The 19,516-nt window shown below is 38.9% G+C and overlaps 1 protein-coding gene and 1 long non-coding RNA gene across 2 annotated transcripts; both read right to left on the bottom strand.

Annotated features, from left to right (window-relative positions):
* Nucleotides 1-1,791: 1,791 nt before the first annotated feature.
* mpc2b (mitochondrial pyruvate carrier 2b) lies at nucleotides 1,792-9,535 on the bottom strand. The gene is made up of 5 exons (XM_084907652.1): nucleotides 9,173-9,535; nucleotides 4,790-4,830; nucleotides 4,315-4,399; nucleotides 3,640-3,751; nucleotides 1,792-2,843 (listed from the first exon to the last, which is right to left on the bottom strand). Exons 1-5 carry the CDS (start codon nucleotides 9,264-9,266, stop codon nucleotides 2,795-2,797), a joined length of 381 nt encoding a protein of 126 aa, XP_084763778.1. The 5' UTR covers nucleotides 9,267-9,535; the 3' UTR covers nucleotides 1,792-2,794.
* Nucleotides 9,536-14,199: 4,664 nt separating this feature from the next.
* Nucleotides 14,200-17,089, bottom strand: LOC146370812 (uncharacterized). The gene is made up of 3 exons (XR_014797185.1): nucleotides 14,866-17,089; nucleotides 14,733-14,771; nucleotides 14,200-14,508 (listed from the first exon to the last, which is right to left on the bottom strand). It is a non-coding gene; the product is annotated as an uncharacterized LOC146370812 (long non-coding RNA).
* Nucleotides 17,090-19,516: the final 2,427 nt, after the last annotated feature.

Raw genomic sequence — 19,516 nt, 5'->3', positions numbered from 1 at the left:
AGGAAAGGACTTTGTGAAAAAATTTCACCTCCATCCATGAGGCTACTTCAATCCCAAAAACATCTTCACTAAACTTTAAAGTCCAGTTGCTTTCTTTCCAAGTTCCTGAGACTACTGTGATCTGGATGACTGATAACCTACACAGACATAAGATTATGTTCAGATTATTTACCACAAATAACCTGATATGAACTGAAAAGACACGTTGAGTAAGATTAGCAATAATAACACCGGTGAGCGGGATCTAAAGTGGCTCAGGTGGTGCAGGGTGTGTGATCTCTTTCAGATCACTGAATGCTGTCCACACAGAACTTTGCCTTTAAACAGAGCTAAACGTTTTTTTTTTTTTTTCTTCAATCTTTCATCACACGGCTCCGAAGCTGTTACAGAGTTGTAGTTCACAGTGTAAACAGAAGGGGGAGTTTTTGTTTCATCTTTATCACCTCTCAACCTGAGCTCATCTTATGCAATTAAAGGTGTTTATACTGATGACCCCAGCTCACACCTTTATGCAGTGAGAGAAACAAATGGAGCAAAGCTCTTCCTGGTGACTCAGAAATGATTCAGTGAGTGATCAAGTGTTTGAAGGACATTTGCAAGTTTTTATGGCTGCTGCTTTTGTAATAATTAAGCTATGGTTATTTTTGATTAGTTTAATTATTATTCAATAAATGTTAATCATGTGAAACAAATAAAGATCCTCAGTGCTTACTAGGTTTAAGTGGTACTTTAAAGCTGAACTTTCACATAAGCAAAACATTTTTTTACTGTTATAGACGTGGAAAAAGGAAATGTTCATGCTGGGTGATCTTTTGCCTTGAAAGTGAGTTGCCTGAGTAACGGAAAACAGTTTATTAGGTACACATAAATAGTTGGATCTCATTTTGTCTCCAGAACTGGAGCTGGAAGCATTCCTCTGACATTTTGGTCCGTGCTGATATGATAGTGTCAAACAGTTGCTGCAGATTTGTCCATGATGCAACTCTTCTGTTGGATTGAGGTCTAGTGACTGTGACACGATTTGAGCTTTCTGACATCAAGTGTTATCCTGCTGGAGACAGCCAGGTGGACACACTGTGGTCATATAGGGACAGACATGGTCAGCAACACTACTCAGGTGCTATAAAGAGTGCTCACTTGGTACTAAGGGGTCCATCAAAAGCCAGAAGTGTGGATATAAGGCATGGTGGATGCATGCTTTCAGGTCGTTTAAGCAAAATTGACCCTACTATCTGGATGTTGCAGCAGAAATCAAGACACAGCGGGCTAAGAAAAAGGTTTCCAGTCATCTATCATCCAATTTTAGTCACGCTATTTGAGTTTCATTTGAATTATTGTTGCCTTCCTTTCAGCTGGAAGCAGTCTGGCCATTCGCCTTTGACATCAAAAAGGCATTTTCACCCAGGGAACTGCTGCTCACTGGGTATTTTCTTTCAAAATCTTGGAGGTGGTTGAGGAAAATTGCCAGTAGATTAGCACTCAATAAACCACGCCTCCTTTACAGTCACTTAAATCACCTTTCTTCCAAATTGTGATGCTCAGTTTGAACTTCGTGAGGTCGGCCATGTTTACATGCCAAAATGGACTGAGAATTAGCCATGTGATTGGCTGATTAGATGAGCAGTTGAACAGGTGTACCTAATACAGTGGCCCCTGAAATATACATTCCTCCACAAATGGTGGATCCCATCATTCCAGCTGTTCTTAGAGGAGCACTGTAATAAGTGAAGCGATGTTAGTGCGGAAAAATGTTGATCTCTTATTATTCTTAGTCAATGCTAAAAATTTAAATCAGCTGTAGGCATCAAACCATATTTATTAGCATTAGACAGTCATCACAGAGCCATAACGATCAATCCTCAAAAGTGCCATTTGTTCAAACAGTCTTCTAATTAATTGTTAGCACTAATTATTGCTAAATTAGTCAGGGGTTAATTTATACAATGGGAAGACCTCAAATAATTAGTTACACAAAAACTATAAAACACCTTCATCAGAACAACAATTTTGATAATTGAGCGCTGTTAGCGTGTCAGTACGTGTTACCAATCAAGACAAGGCTTCAGAGGTTAAATATGTTGCATTAAATAAGTATTCCTGAAACACAATTAGAAAATAACAGTATCTTCCTATACAGTTTTGACTGCAAATTTTTAATCAAGTAATTCATAAATCAACATTTGAGTTCACACAGATTTAAAGTCATTCAGATGGAAGAAATCGTTACACGGTAATCAATGACAATTTAATGATCTCAAGCGGGACATGATGATCAAATTATAAATAAATCAAAAGGTTAAGTGCGATGACATCCTTAATTTCATCTGGACACATTCCTTAAACCATGTTCAACACAACTCTAAGAGTTACATGTTTTGTTTTTTTGGGAATTGTCTGCCTGAGGTACTGATTGCTACACCTGAAAAATCGATGATGGAAAAGGCAAAGACCTCCCAGCAAGTGTGCAAGATATAAAGCATGAACTTAAATTAAACACTGTACAATCACAGAACGTGTTGAACAAGACGTATTTGTGCGTTGATGACCATTCTTGAGCGTGTGTTGACTACAGTTTAAAAAAAAAAAGAAAAAAAGTTTTGTTTTCCTTCCCTCCCCAGTACACCCTGAGGAAATGTGAAACTTAAAGAAAAGTGCATATTTCCAACAGGGACAACAGGCTTAATGTGGTAGGACAATGGTTATTATGGCATGGATGTTATGGAGACAGCATGGTGTGATGTCGAGATGATAAGAAGTCTCCCTTTTAGTCCGCTGCAATGGAGCGTTGATACACTCAGGACTCCGCAGCCTGTTTGGCCTCCGCCTTCTTATCCTGCTCGTACCTGTTAGATGATTAAAAAACAAACAAACAAACAAACAAACAAACAAAAAAAACACATAGTTTAAATTGCCTCTTAACTAAAAATAGTGTTCCATGTTAACTATGGCCAAAGCTTCAGATAATGACTGTAAAATAATCCCAGTGAGCTCAGACGGCTGCTGAAGAAACTGACCAATCAGATGAAAGTGGGGCTTAAAGAGACAGGAACTCAAACTTTCAGAGAGCCCATGAACTGATGTGCTGCATCAAGTACTAGCTGAACGTGAAATAATAATAAATAAAATATAGAAATCGTGCAAAGCTACTTTGGTAGAGTTCTTGCCAAAATTTAATAATAGTGCAGGAAAGTACAGACTGGCCTCCCCAGTCCAAAGAAGACATTTGAATATCCTTCACAAAGCCTGGGGAACTATTCCTGAAGACTACTTAAAGAAATGAAAGGAAAGCTGTCAAAGAGAGTTCAGTGTGTGTTGAAGAATAAAGGTGGTCTTAACAAATATTGACTTGTTGTAATTGAACTGTCTCCTGATAGAGTTCAGCTGACACTGGAAAGCAAAGCACACATGAAGACTACACTACATTATACATTCACTATAGCTACAGCACTCTAGGGTCAAACATTAACGTGCCTGCATGATTTCATATCAGCAATGATTAAGAAATAAGCACTCTACACAAGGCTACTGTGCAATTATCTTGCATTCCTTATTATAACTAATCTTTAAAATGCTTCTAACAGTGATTATGAGCTCATGTAACCCACTGGCAGAAACACCATTTACTGTGCATTCACACACCTCCAGATCCTGTAAAGCTGTGAGGCTCCGGCACTGCCGACAAAGAAGTTGACGGCAAACAGGTTCCAGTTTTTCGGGATGATAACCAACGAATATCTGGACCAGATGAGCCCTGATGGAGAAACAGAACAGGAGGAGTGAACGTGACGCACACTGATGGTACACCAGGGTCACTCCTCAGGACAGAGTCTGTGTTTTGGCCAAAGAGTCGCAGATAAGATTTGTTTGAAGAGACATAGTGCAAAAAAAGTGGAACAAAACAGGCGACCTTTAACACAGATTGGTTAAAAAAAAAAAAAAAGGAATATGGAAAAACCTGAAAACTGAACAGAAAGATCAAGTAACGAGATGTGAAATGTATAACAACTCAAGGCACAGCTTAAGAACTACAAACTATGCATTACCTCTTTCAAAGTTTAAACCAGGATTAAGTTTCCAGTTAACCTTTTACTCACTAAAAACCCTAAATTAAGAAAAGAAAGACTCAAAAGGTGTCGACCAGCTGTGAACTCTGCCCAAGGGGAATATTCTGCAAAAGCCCCAGAGAAAGACTTACCAGGGAAACTTTTCCATTAAATTGTCCATTGTCTCACACAAAACCCATTTGGATGTACGTACGCGTTTATTCCAAACTGACACATTATGAAGTCGACTTGAGTTTCGGTGTCGTCTCACCTGTGGCCGTCAGCACTGCAGACTGAGAAGTACTGAGTTTGTCTGCTGGTCGAGTCATATCAGCCAAACCAGCTCCAACCAGACCCTGTAGAGAAGAGACTGATGTATTTACTCCATTAATGATCAGTCAGTTTTAAATGAGAATCCCAATAATCACACAGTGGTAGTGACAGGTTTTTAAAAAAATAAAATATTCTGGAATAACTATAGACCCATAAAAAAAACATCCAAATAACATAATCTTCTTATTGACAGAACTGCCACGTGTGACAAATTTCATCCGAAGGAGTCAAGAGTTAACAAGGGAACTACTTGTGTCAGATAATGTGCGAGCTACAGGGTAAGAGGCTTAACTGCTGACTGTCTGCTGATGAGGTGCGGATAAAGGCATGCTTGGTAGTAGTTTTAAATAAATCATATTTTTAAAGTCTGCACTTTATGCTGTGGCTTACGAGCTGGGTGAATGTGCACTTACCCATTTAAACACTGGGGCCCAGAAGAAAACAGTTTTCGGACCTACAGAAAAAACAAAACAAAACATAAAATCACACCGTTTAGTTTTCCAGAGGTAACCAGCTTTCCCACAGTATTAACCATACACAATAAATTTGAGGATAAATAAAAGCTCCTGATATGAAGGCTATTTCTCTTATAGAAAATTATACAATGACAACCCAGGTTTGAGCTCATTTAGAAACTGGTGGTTGAGGGGTGGAAAATAAAACAACACATAAATAAATAGATACAGCACAGAAGTGTTATATTTTGGTAGTGATACTGCACCATCTCGTGTACCACCCTCCTATTAATTGAGCAGACTTGTATTAAATAAGCAAACATATGACACTTATGCTGGCATAAGTGGTTGCTGGTTGGCCAGAGCTTGAGGACGTCGCACACTCACGACTACTCCTGACTGCAAGGCGATTGCACAGGTCGCCTTTTTTCAGGCAGGATTGCTGTCAGCTCAATCCACTCTGATTTTCAAATGTTTGCAAATAATCACTGTCTAATTTATAAATGCAGAAACTGCTAACATGTTGCCATCACTCTGAATAAGTTCCTGTTAGTATCAACTGGCTGCCAGCTAGTTGTATTCTGTTTATGTTTCAATAGAAGAGGAAGGCTGCTGAGCGTAAATGTAGTAGTCAATATGAATTTCTATCTATGCAGTCAGCAGGAGATATGGGATGTTTGACGATTTATCGCAGTTAACTGCTGTATTATCAGAAACAAACTGCATGTAATTGCCAGCTTGACCCCATTCAGTTGCAGGCTGATCGACTCTCTTATGGCAGATTTAATCACAAATTTATCTTATTGACTAAAACAGATATTGAAAAAGGTCAACTTTGACACAATTTGCATTTAACAAAAATTGTTAAACTCACTACGAGTTACTGCAGTACTCAACATATCGCAAAAATATTAGAGACCACAAGAACCTTGTAACTGGAGAGAAGTACTGCAATAACATTGTATTGAGGGGTGACTGGTGATTTTCATCACCAACAGTATCACCGTTACACATTTTGTCCACAGGAAAATACTGTGAAGCTGACTTTTACTCTCTGTGCTCACAAAAAGATAATTTGTGTCAAGAGGATTGATAATAAAAATGTTCTGTTTCTATACTTTCATATATTTTGGGTGGTCAGTTATCAAGTTTAAATGTCACTTTATAAACAAAACCAATTCAGAGATCAGCAGATTAATAGATTCTGAAAGCAACAACTAACTGCCGTCCTTAATATAATAAAAGACCATGTGATAACATTGCCGCAGTTTTTTTTTTTCTTTTTTAAAATAGCAATACCTTTACACCTTTGAACTCCTGTCAAACAAACACCACCTCAACAACCCTGATGCAATCGTGGCGTTATTACATCAGAACTGGAAAGCAGCAACAGAAAACATCAGATGATCAGGACATCACAGCACTGGCTGTTAACACTCAAAATATAATGCTTGTATTTGAGCTCACTGAGTTTTTCCTGCTTAAGACATCCAAGCTCTGGAAGAGTGAAAAGCTCAAATCAAAACCACACCAATGGATCTGAGTGTCACACATCAGACACTCAGTGTCGCTGAGCCACTGGGAGGAGACTCACAAAGACTTAATTAGCCACAGCACAGTGAAGAAAAGCTGCTGGTCTGGAATCAGCATTCCCGGCAGTGCTGCAGGGCAAAACAGAAACTAGAGCATTTGTGGCTGCCAATCATCTTTGAGGGAGTTGGCTTTTGTCTCCACCCCTTCATACCTGATCAGAAAAGTTGTCCTTGACAACCCCGGAGCTCCAGTACCCTTTCTCAGACAAATCTAAGACCAGCATCACCAGTGACACTAGTTACTCCTTAACCAAGATCCCTTTAGATAATATCAAGTGTCCTCAATACATAAGCAAGACTTACGAGAAACACCTTCAGTTTAGTTTGTGCTTCAAATGAGAGCTAAAGATTTTAGCACAGTGTTCTGAAGGGCATTGCTGCTTAATTATAGTGTGTTATACTCGTAGGCGATTCTTCTGTATTTATACTACCCTGACTGATAAATAGTGACAAAATATACCTTCATGAGGGAAAGTGGGAGGTGAGTGCACAAATACCAGAAATGTTCAGTGTGCATTGCAACTCACTGGATAAGGATGATATAGACATAGCCAAATTTGTTATTGGGTCTGGTTTTATTTACAGTTTATCGTCATTTTTAAATCATTAAAAACAAAACAAAGAAACAAACAACAAAAAACAAAACAAAAACACCAAAACAAAACTACTGTCAAATAGAAATATGGAGCTACCAATTATGGGGATCCCCTTGAGAAGAATAATCGAGCATCTAAAAGTAGTCAAGTTTATTCTACACCTCCTACTTCACTCTGCTCAGTGTAGGTGCCGCACGGCCACGCTCCTGGAAATCTAGTGTGTTCTGAGAGGTTAGCCAGCATGATAAAAAACAAACAACAGTGATCATGTTGTCCCCAACAAATCCCTTTAAGAACAAACTGTTGCCTCCAACTTTCTCAGCACGGCCTTTAAGTTAGGTGTGTGGCAAATTTGTCGGGGGACAAAACAAGTGGGTGCCAAAATAAGTGGGTTATTGAAAATGTGTATATGTGCGTATGTGTATATACACGTATGTATGGATAGATAGAAACATATGTATATATATATAAAAAAATAAATAAATTAAAAAAAAAAAATTACACATGACATATAATGTAATTGCAAGGAGGTATTTCTGTAGTCTATTGATACTATATAGTGGAAAAGGGGTGGGATTAAATAAGCTTATGCTTCTTCCTGCTCCTTTTTGAACATGAACGTTATTTGGAGTTGTGGTTGCTCGTTTTCCTTTTGTTTTGCTTTGTTCATTTGTCTCTTTTAATTCTATTTTGTTGTACTTTTTCAACATGTTCAAAATAAAATAAAGCTGTGCAGAGCATAGATTTGATTGAAGTGAGCTGTGTTTGTGTCCCTGCTGTGCTTGATACCAGGCACACAAAAAAGTAAGTTAGAACAGCTTTATTTGCAGATTTAGCTAGGATCATATCCAGGATACCTGAGCACAAAGGAGGGATGTCACCAAATAGAAACATTACCCACTTTATCCAAGATCAGATTATGTGCAGCAGTAACAAGAGGACACCGCATTCAAAAATACAAGTAATCCACAGGGTCTTTAGCTGCTCTGATGCCGTGAATGCATGCAACTCGTGCATTACATTTTCAGAGTAAGTATGGCAGATTCGGCACAGAAATAACGAGGTGCTGCTGAGACAGCTGGCTGCATCTGGATTAAGTTGAGACAGCTGCTCATTCTTTGAGGCAGTGCCAAACAAGCTGCTGGGAGGACATGATCACCGTTCCATTTATCTCAGAAGTTGTATGCCGGAGCATGACGTCACTCCTGAGTTCAAAACTTGCCAGTTGTAAAGCCGGAAAAGCGAGGATCTGTTTTTCTACCCTGCGAGGTAGAGTAATTCATTCATCACTAGCTGGTGCACGTTCATAGATAGAGCTTGGTCTGTTCCCTGTGTAGTAAGTCACAAACACACAACACTTACAGTACACAAGCCAAGTTTTACTAATGTTTTTGTCCACTGTTGTAATGGAGGACCATAAATTAGGCCAACCTTTTGAGTTGACTAGAGGGCATTCCAGCTGAAACTTCCATCTTGGAAGTCGGCATTTCTGATTTCAGATGGAATGGAACATATCTGTGATTCACAGTTAAGTAGATAAATAACAGAAGTAAAGCCTGAACAGTAAAAAGTACTAGAGAGCATAACGGGTTTTTTACTTCTGCAATCAAACAGATTTTGACCTTCTACCAAAAGAAGAAAATCAGTTTTTGTGCAAGTTGGGCTTTATTTATTCAAAACCAAGTTACAAAAACAACCAGGAAGCAGCAACTTCTGTTTAGCCAACCTTAACTATATGAAACCAATCAGGCTTACATTCATAGTCACTCTCCAGAGGCACAATACTACTTTTCTTATCAAACCGAGCATGCGACTACATAGTTTAGTGATAAAGGACTGATTGAAATGCACAGTTAAACACCCAGAACTCGATAAACTGAATGAAAGTGGGTTTGGCTTCAGCTCTTCCTCCACAGACCGAGCTTCTCGGCTCAGCCCGCGTTATCCCGGAAGGTTACAGATTACACTGACAGCGAAAACACAATTAATTTCATGCAGCTCGGGCATCAGCGCAAGAGCTGCTACTGTGATCCCTGAACGATGCGGTGCAGAAAGGTCAGTGCATCCTCATCCCATATCACGGCTGGACAGGGCGGCTGCGGTCACCCGCCTCCCTATACCAAACAAACTCAGGACGGTCAACTGTGTCTTACCTGCCGGGTGGTTGTACACAGGTCTCAGCTTGGCGGGCAGCATGTGCTCGATCCTGTCCAAAATCCTGTGATAGGACGCTCTGAGCGCAGCCATGATGAAGGTGTTGATAATGAATGCGAGAGATGAGCGTTAACTTAGTAGCAAGCTCGCAAAACTGTTAGCTCGCCGAGTAGCTAGAGACTTTAAAAAGCTGTTTGTGAGATTTAGATACGGCTCAGAGAGGATGCTGCCGTCCTGCTGTCGACCTTCTCCTGGTGGTACTGTGACCGCTGCTAACGCTGCTAACGCTGCTAACTGTCAGTAGCTTCTCCCACTCTGACACGACGAGGTGACTTTCTGTACGATGCAACCTACCGAGTGACGGCGGGGCTATAGGTTTGCGCTATTCTCATTGGGCACTGCGGTCATACCCATGATGTGATTGGTTTACACAGGCCTGTTAGGTTATTGGCACAGTTTGTGCCAACTGGGTGGAGCTAAAAGTAAGAACAAGTGGAAGAAACATTGGACCAGACGCCTGGTTTAAGAAAATAGTAATGATGAGATATTGTATTTTATGCTTGAGGGCCAGAGAATATTTAACAGGAGGGAAAAACCTTACAGGATAGATAAATGTGCAATATGTGCAATAAAATGTCCAATGGGTCCAATGTGCAGCCATGAACTACACATATGATATTGTAAAAGTGATGAGACATTTAATGCACAGAAGATATCGTTACTGTGCAAAGTCTTTCGCCTCCCCATATTTTTTATTTATTTTTTGCTGGCAACTTTGATAAACAAGATCAGAGATTTCTTGAAATGTGTGCAGATGTGGTGAGAAATTTAGATGCACTCATCATGGACGTGAATGTTATGGTAATTTGGAGCTTTTAATGATTTCTCGGAGCTGTTCTTTTTCCTAAGTAATATGACTCAACAATATACATTGAAGTTTGAATTTTGTTTTAGAGTTTCTCTTATCCACACTAGTGATGGGAAATTCTGACTCTTTTTAGAGAACCGGCTCATTCAGCTCGACTCACTAAAAAGTGCCGGCTCTTCCAATAGCCAACAGGCACTTCAGGTTGTTTTGTTACTTTAATTAATTTATTATTAACAACAATATAAAATTATGCACAAAAGGAATTACTAATGCAAAAAAAGTGGTTTTATTTATATATGTTTATAGATAAATATATACGGTGGCCCCTATAGACAAAGCACGTACACACTACAAAGCATGTTGCTAGTGTTAACTGAACTTCCTTACACAATTGAAAGCATGTGTGTATTGTTTGTCTATTTATACACAAACACTCATACATGTTCAAATAATAATTATAAAAAAAATGTTTATTTACCAAATTCGGTCATTGGTACTTCCTGGCTTGTGTAGCCACTAGGTAACAAAATCTCAACACTGCCCCTTGCATCGAAAAAAAGTGCGAGAGAGAGGGTGAGAGAAAGAACTTGTTGAAAGCTTCACTAAAAATTTGGTTCTGCACGCTATAAGCAAAATAAAAGAGGCAAGGAAATTGCCTCCAGGGGCAGATAAAGCCATTATGAACAGGTTTACCCACAGGATTTGGGCTAAAATTTTGTCCCAAAACCTTAAAATGTCCTTAAAGAACACTGAAGAAGTCAGTGTGAAAGTTGCGTTTTCAAAAATACCTGGGTACATGTGGACATAGCCTAAGTGGATAACATTTTTAATTAGAATTATTTGTTGTAAATATTAAAACCAGACTAATTTAAAATAATAGGCTCATGAACCACCTGGTTAAAAAAAAAAAATATATATATATCACCACAGGAATGCTACAATAGGTATAGGCTGCTGGAGGACTCCCATGATGCACTGAGTATTTCCTCTCCAGTCACCTTTCTCACTCAACATGTGTTAATAGACCTCTCTGCTGAGTCATACTTGTTATTAATCTCTGGCTCTCTTTCACAGCATGTCCTTTATTCCGTCTTCCTTCTCTCACCCCAACCGGTCGCAGCAGATGGCCCCGCCCCTCCCTGAGCCTGGTTCTGCTGGAGGTTTCTTCCTGTTAAAAGGGAGTTTTTCCTTCCCACTGTCACCAAAGTGCTTGCTCATAGGGGGTCATATGATTGTTGGGTTCTGCACTATTGTAGGGTCTACCTTACAATAGAAAGTGCCTGTTGTTGTAATTAGGTGCCATATAAATACAATTGAATTGAATTCAGATAAAAATGAATTTAAAAAAAAAGTTTTTACAAGTGTACTTAGTTTTATTTGCTGTCAATTTGCTGAGAATGGAATATCAGATTAGAACGGCCTCTAAAATATAATATTTAATGTATTAAATAGATCAAATGAGTTACAGAAAATAAAATAAAATTCAAAAACACTTTCATTTTCACTGTATCTGTATTCTCTTTGTATCTGATTATTTCTTATTCTGCTAGAAACACTGAAATACATTTTTTGCACGCAGCAATGAATTTTGCTCACTCAAATTCAGCTTTTCTTCGCTCAAAAATAAATTTCTCCTCAAAATGCAACACTTGCACCTGCAAACTTTTTTTTACGTGCGCTCAAATTTTTTTTTAAGTGCGCTCAGAATAGTGGCACAAAAATAACGCCATACACTCAAAAAAATGAAACGTTGACTTTAATTAAAATTATTTTGTCAACAGGTTCCACGAAATTGCATTGTGTTAGTTTAAAGCAAAAATCTTTAGTTCATCTAATTTTAAAAAACTACTTAAGATTAACAAGAGATATTTAAGACTACCTTAATCAAGTTATGTTGTATGAACATAGATGATATATTTACAGGTTAGATAGTTTAGATTAGTTACTTCAACACATTTCTTATTTGTGGCAGTAAAATGTTAAATTTAAGTTAGATTAATTCAAATATTATATTTTCAGCCACCTTGTGCTTTACTAATTAGTTTTACATAAATCTATTTTGTCAACAGGTTCCACACAAATGAATTAAGTACATCCAACTTATTTTTTTAAATTTCTTTTATTGCCAACACATTCAGTGAGCATTTGTGTAAAACCGGTCCGAAACAAAACACGACAGCTCATTAGGGTTAGTAACTAACAGTATGTAGACAGATGCAACATCACGACTTTAAATTAAATGTCTGTATCTGCCAGAAATAGAAGAAAAAAAAAAAATTGAAGACCACATAACATGTTGATAAGATGACACTTGAGTTATGCACATGTGATGCTAGTAAGGTTTGTGGAGTGTTTTTTCTTTTAGTGTCTAAAATGGATAGCAAAGTTGCTATTTGCAATGATTGCTTAGGGTCAGTCCAGTAACACAACGCCAATGAAGTGCTTTCCTTTAACAATGCAAAGTGAAGTGTCCACCTCAACAGCCACAATTAAAAAAATTAATGTTGTAATAATAATAATAATAATAATAATAATAATAAATAGTCCACTGATATTAGCAATCAAAGAAAATTATATCACCATCCCAAATAAAGCTTTAATAAAACATACCAACATTATGGTCTAACAATAAAACAGCTTGTCAGCATTCAGGTTTTTTGCAATAGCACAGCAGTAACCATTTAACACTTGCCACTGTCAACGTTTATTTAACCAGTGTTTGGGCAAAAAGCTTGAGTTGTAAACATTTTAACATGGAAACAATTGTTCGTCTTTAAAAGTCCGCAAAATATACATTCATCCTGTATTCCTAAATTACCCTTATTCTTAGTATGTATTGCAATTACCTTTACAATGCACACAATGTAGCACAAACAGGATATGAACATATTTCCACCTCATAACAATATGCCTTGAACGCTAATATACACACCACCCTTCAACATTTCTGGTGCAGTATCATCTCTCAATTAAATCCTTTGAATCTCAATTAAATCTCTCTCTCCTCCCCCCCCACAAGTGTAAAATCTCTCAAATTGTAGTAGTTTACAAACTTTTCAAAATTTCTCTTAAACGTAATTTTCCCTTTATCTGTCATTTTCAACAAATTACCATTTTATTCCCATTCAGCCTCCGAAAAACTTCTGTCCATCTGACAGAACATTCATCATCCAAATTAAGGGTTGGCTTATTCATTCAATTTATTCTTGAGCATCTGTACCTTGGTCAAGAGTCTGCTGACATACAGATGAAGGAAGAGCTTCTGAAGTACTTCAAAGAAAGCTTTCAGTCTTGAGGTTAACTGAGATTCAGTGCATATATCCCACCCATTAAGAGTGCACATGCAGAGGCCAGGTCTTCCAGGTCATGCAGAACACCCGAGATGGTTATACCCACATCGGCTGGAGGAGTGCTGGCATCAACTCTTTCGATGGTGAAGATAGCAAGGGTAATTTGTTCCAGCTCCCTCTGAACAGCTGTAGCTGTAGCTTAGACACAAAAACATAGAAAAATGGCGTCCAGTTTAATGAAGTAAACACAATATTAGGAACATGCACCCCAGTGAGACACTATTTTAGACTACAGATTCAACAATAAATATAAATAGTTTGGGTATACAAGAAGATTTCCCAAAACATTTAAACAGGTTCCATGCAAATTACAACAACAACAACATTACAACATGCAACAACATTAGTTATTCAAAATTTGGTTTAATACAGATAAAAAACTAAACTAAAATTACCAACCAATTATTCTTTGAAGAGGATGCTTGGGTCTTCATTCAGGTAAAAAGGTAGTGCCCTGAGGACACACTCCCTCCCCTTTTCAATAGTTTCCTTCTGTAGAGAGTGGCAGAGATACAGGAAGAGAAAACAGAAATACTTTAGGATGACACAAACTCACATTATACGCAAAATGAATGACATATCCACTGCACAGATAGACATGTACACAAGACCAACTGATCATCACATGGACATGAATAGTTAACCTGTTGGGCAGGGTTTCCACCACATTATATGTCCATAATGGAGGTAAAGACAAACTAATACATCATCTTTTTTGCATTCAAAAACTGATCTTTAACATAAAAACCATTCACTTATGGTTTAACCCGAAATTGAGGGATTCGATTTTACATATGTTTAGGTAATTTTAATTTTCCAAAGTTTTGAGTACCAAACTCTGTCTTGCTTAATATAAATGTAAGTACAATGTGCAGCTACCATACACTAGCTGTTTAAATTTGAAAGTGATCTTATTAGCCATAATATTTTGCTGTATAACTGAATTTGCTGAATAACGCACCTTTGTGGCTGGGGCCAAAATTTGCCTAATTTTCTTCACTGCAGCGCCTCCTTTTTTCTTGAAGACTTTTATGAGCTGGTCAGTGTATTGGTCAAGTTGTGTAAAAAGCCTTGGAACAAGTGGAGCAGTAGTAATCCTCACAAATTCTGCTTCCACCTGAAAACATGTCAACAAACACAGCATACTGTACTGTAAATATACATACTATATGTACACATATACATACTTTATAACTAAAACTAATGTAGAAAGACCCCATTAAAGCTATAATTTTAACACAAACATTTACACAAAATGCTAATGGAGCCATTACAGCTTTTATTGTTATTTATCAATTCCAAAAAATATTGATCACAGCTGATCTGAAAAGAATTTCATACCTCAGGCCCTTGAACTGCAACCTTTACAATGGTTCAGATCTGGAGAAGAAATAACAGGGGCATGGGATGGGTCACTAAAGAAAACTTATCTTATAAAACAGTTTTGTTTTTAAAAGTATAACAGTTCACATACCACATACAAGCTCAGCAGTACCACATACACCACATCAGTATAGGAGGAAGCAGGTAAAGGCCCGGATCTGAAATTTATAAAGTAAAACAAGAAATTCATTACTTAATTGACTATGTGCACGAGACAATGCTAACTTCCTGGTTTGAGACCGGATGTGGGGTTGTGCATTTCCGGTAGCTTTACTTTGCGGTCAATCGCTACTGCGAAGATATACTCCAAAATCATGTCCAAAACTCGAAAACGGAAAGATTGCGTTAAGTTACAAAGAGCAGAAGGTGGGAACACTCACCACTGTTGTGTCATAAAAAATCTAATGATCAATTTTGACGTTTAAAGAGTTTAGATCGATCACTTGTTTACATCACTCAACACAAGCAGAACTGCATTACTGCAGCAGAAGACACATCGTCCACATTCAGAAGCACATCTCTGTATAGTGACTGGTCTTATGATTTAAACAGGCAAATGTTCAGCCTTCAAACTACAGGTGAAGAATAGTCAAACCAGATGTTTTCCCGTTATGTGGAGATCAGCTAGTCAAGTACACACCTACACAGCATGTTAACAAACCGTGAAAAAAGCCACACAAAAAATGAACGATTGCTGGTAACGGTTTCTATACATTAGTATTTACGAAGGGTATGTTGTGACTTACCTTCAAAATTACAGCGGTCCCTCGCTATAACGCGGTTCACCTTTCACCTCGCTGTTTCCCGGATGTTTTAGTGCAAGTTTGCATGCTTTTTTTACGTCACATTGTGTCCTGCGTCCTGATCGCTGCAGACGATCTCCTCCGTGACGTCTCTCCTGTACAGTACAGAATCGCTGCATCGATCGCTAGCAGTGTGACTCTGAAGTGCAGTACTGTATGTCCACGAAACGTTTTGCACCGTCAAAAAAATAAAATTGGCTACTTGATTTCACCTATCGCTGGTTATTTTTAGAACATAACACCCGCGATAAACGAGGGACAGCTGAGAAATATAACATTTGAATCCCTTTTCTCGTTTGCTCTGAGGCGTGGGGGAAAAATATTGACAAGTCGATGAACATCATTTACAGATATATTGGGTAAATGCCCAAGACATCTATAGAAATGTAAATCGCCGCTTGATTCATTCATTTGCTTAACTTGTTTTGGACCGTAAACCAGGCTCGGATAGGACACCGGAAACAAAGCTCCCCACAGGAGTTTCCGCACCGGAAGTAGCATATGGTAACGCGCACATAGTCAATTTCAAGAAGCAAATTATTGATTGAATTACAACTAAATAAAATACTACTCAGAAGAAAAGCAAGAGATTGACACTTCCATGTGCTAACTTTCTATAGAAGCAATTATCACCAGGTCTGTGGACCTCCATTGTCTGTCCACTCATATGTCGTGAATAATTTTATTTAAAAAATTAAGTTTGTGATTTAACAAACTGTAATTTATAACTATGTTGATATGTATAACTCCGCTAGGAAACATGCTGTATTTACAGACCATTTTTACATAATACAGATTACTGATAGAGCATAACAATGGTGTCACAGTGGCTTTCGCCCTTGGCTTTTTGGATTTTAAATGTCACTTTATGCTATCCTTGCTATCCTATTCGATATTTATGACTCTCGGATTACAGTAAAGGAATCCCAAGAGAGCAAATGAAAAAATAACCCCATGAACCCCTGTAGCTAATCCCTTAATAAAACAAAAAACAATAAAAAATGTTTCTTACACAGTCCACAAAATAAGCATGTCCAGGACCCAGTAAAACTAATGTAGAACAAGCGCACGCAAACGATATAACATGTCTTGTAAGACAAACGCAAAATATAACCATGCTCGACATGTAGATACTACACAACATAGTCAAAGAAAAAAGTGGTCCTACCTCTCAAAGAAACAGCAGCTTGGCGCCAAAACAACGTTTTCAAGTTAAATTTGAAGTCTTGCGCATGAGCAGGCACAAGCCGTGAAACCTTGTTGTTCTTCGCGGTTTTATTACAACTGTTTTTGCATTACTGCCACCTTGTGGATATACAAAGTATATCGATCCTAATTGACTTAACTTAAATGTTATGCCATCAAGTAACACATTAGTATTATGTACGTTGAATAATAGACACAATTACGTAGACTTGATTAGAAAAACATATGTTAACTTAACAAAAACATATATTTTAAGTAAAATGAAAATAAATAATTAATATACACTGAACAATCCCCCTCATTCATTTTTTTGAGTGTAGGGGAGCTCCCTCACAGGGAAACCTTCAGAGCTCCACCGTAGGCCCGCCCCAGAAGATGGATAAACCCAGCATTTCATGAACACTGTGATGGAGACCTTTGGTTTGTGTAATGTTATAAATACTTGGATACTACCCAGAGGCTCTGGACTTTTACATAAAGATAATATATTCAGACCTGTAGAAATTATATATTTAAAAATATATGATCCTCTCTGGTTACTCTGGTATGAATAACTCTGAATCACTTTATGGTAAATAACACACTATCTGCAAAAAACAGTGAAAGAATTCCAGATCACAAGTTTATAGTTAAACATACAAGTGACGACTTTTGACCTTCATCATGTTTTATTTAATTGTGTCAGAGAAACTCAAACGTGCTCTTCGTGCAGCTGAGTACATAAAGTGTTTAAAATGGAGGCTGTGCAGGTCTGAGATCAGCAGGTCACTGAAACACCAAACTGAGGTCCTGTTAATGCTGATATATAGTGATCAAAGGAGCTTGCAAAGAAAAGCGTCTGGACTTCTTTAAGTTACTTGAAGACGTTTCACCTCTCATCCGAGAAGCTTCTTCAGTTCTAAGGTCAAATGGTGGAGAGTCCCAGATATAAACCTAGTGGGAGTATCCCCCCACAGAGGGACAAAAGGACCCCCTGATGATCCTCTAATCGCCTGAGCCAAGGTGTGAAACTGGGTGTGGGTCCCAATCAGCCAGAGTTTCGGGTGTGTTCATTGTGAAACCTGGCCCCACCTTATCATGCGAATTCCTGAGGTCAGATGGCCCAGGATGTGAGTGGGCGTTAAGGCGTCTGGGAAGGGATCTCAAAACTGGATTATAGATGGCAGAGAGTTGGTGTCGTAAACCCCCGCCTCTGTTCAAAGATGGTCGCTCACAGTGGACATAGATGGCCTCTTTCACTCCTCTTTCAAACCATCTGTCCTCTCTGTCCAAAATGTGAACATTGGCATCCTCGAAAGAGTGTCCTTTATCCTTAAGATGCAGATGGACTGCTGAGTCTTGTCCTGTGGAGGTGGCTCTTCTGTGTTGTGCCATGCGCTTGTGAAGTGGCTGTTTGGTCTCTCCAATGTAGAGGTCTGGGCATTCCTCGCTGCACTGTACAGCATACACCACATTGTTAAGTCTGTGTTTTGGCGTTTTGTCTTTCGGGTGAACCAGTTTTTGTCTGAGCGTGTTGCTGGGTCTGAAATGCACCGGGATGTCATGCTTGGAGAAAACTCTCCTAAGTTTTTCTGATACACCGGCTACATAGGGGATGACAATGTTGTTGCGTCTGTCCTTCTTATCCTCCCTCGCTGGTGTCTGGTCTTCTTTTCTGTGCCTCTTTGCTGACTTTAAGAACGCCCATTTAGGATAGCCGCACGTTTTGAGTGCTTCCTTTACATGTGTGTGTTCCTTCTTTTTTCCTTCAGGCTTAGAGGGAACATGTTCTGCCCGGTGGTGTAGGGTCCTAATTACTCCAAGTTTGTGTTCCAAAGGGTGATGGGAGTCAAAGAGGAGGTACTGGTCCGTGTGTGTGGGCTTCCGGTAAACTTCGATGTTGAGTTTGCCGTTCTCTTCAATGTGCACAGCGCAGTCCAGGAAAGGCAAACAGTTGTCCTTTGTGTCTTCCCTGGTGAACTTGATGTTTTTATCCACAGCGTTAATGTGCGCAGTGAAGGATTCCACTTCTTGTGTCTTGATTTTGACCCAGGTGTCGTCCACATATCTGTACCAGTGGCTGGGTACTCTTCCTTTGAAAGAGCCACGAGCCTTCCTTTCCACTTCCTCCATGTAAAGGTTGGCTACAATAGGTGACACGGGGGAGCCCATGGCACAGCCATGTTTTTGTCTGTAAAAGCCTTCGTTGTATTTGAAATATGTAGTGGTGAGGCAGAGGTCTAACAGTGTGCAAATCTGATCGGGTGTGAAGTTGGTCCTGTCCTCCAAGGAGCTGTCTTCTTGTAGTCGTTTTCTGACAGTCTCCACGGCCTCCGTGGTGGGTATGCAAGTGAAGAGAGAGACTACATCAAAGGACACCATGGTTTCATCTGGATCCAGGGTAAGTTTCTGGACCTTGTCAGTGAAGTCGGTGGAGTTCTTGATGTGGTGTGGGGTGTTCCCCACAAGAGGAGCAAGGATGGTAGCAAGGTGTTTAGCAATGTTATAAGTGGCTGAGTTTATGCTACTGACTATGGGTCTGAGTGGGACAGCTTCCTTGTGGATTTTAGGAAGTCCGTAGATGCAGGGTATGGCATCCCCTGGGTAAAGGCGGTGATATGTAAGGCGGTCAATAATTTTGTCCTTTTCAAAGTCTTGAAGGCAAGCTATAACTTTCTTTTTGTAGCTGCTTGTGGGGTCTCGCTTTAAGGCTTCGTAGGTATTGTTGTCACTGAGGAGAGTAGTGATCTTTGT

The sequence above is a fragment of the Perissodus microlepis genome, chromosome 16, assembly GCF_051167445.1.
Source record: "Perissodus microlepis isolate ML-2025 ecotype Zambia chromosome 16, ASM5116744v1, whole genome shotgun sequence".
NCBI classification, from domain to species: domain Eukaryota; kingdom Metazoa; phylum Chordata; class Actinopteri; order Cichliformes; family Cichlidae; genus Perissodus; species Perissodus microlepis.
The sequence above is the reverse complement of the archived record's forward strand: the minus strand, read 5'-3'. Positions and strand labels throughout refer to the sequence as shown.

Bases quoted from the DNA above. Each gene is read 5' to 3' on its own strand.
- mpc2b (XM_084907652.1), bottom strand. From the start codon at position 9,266: ATGGCTGCGCTCAGAGCGTCCTATCACAGGATTTTGGACAGGATCGAG. The intron at 4,831-9,172 runs GTAAGACACAGT...TTTTTTCTGTAG, and splicing joins TGTGTACAACCACCCGGCAG to GTCCGAAAACTGTTTTCTTC. The intron at 3,752-4,314 runs GTGAGACGACAC...TTTCTCCATCAG, and splicing joins TGCAGTGCTGACGGCCACAG to GGCTCATCTGGTCCAGATAT.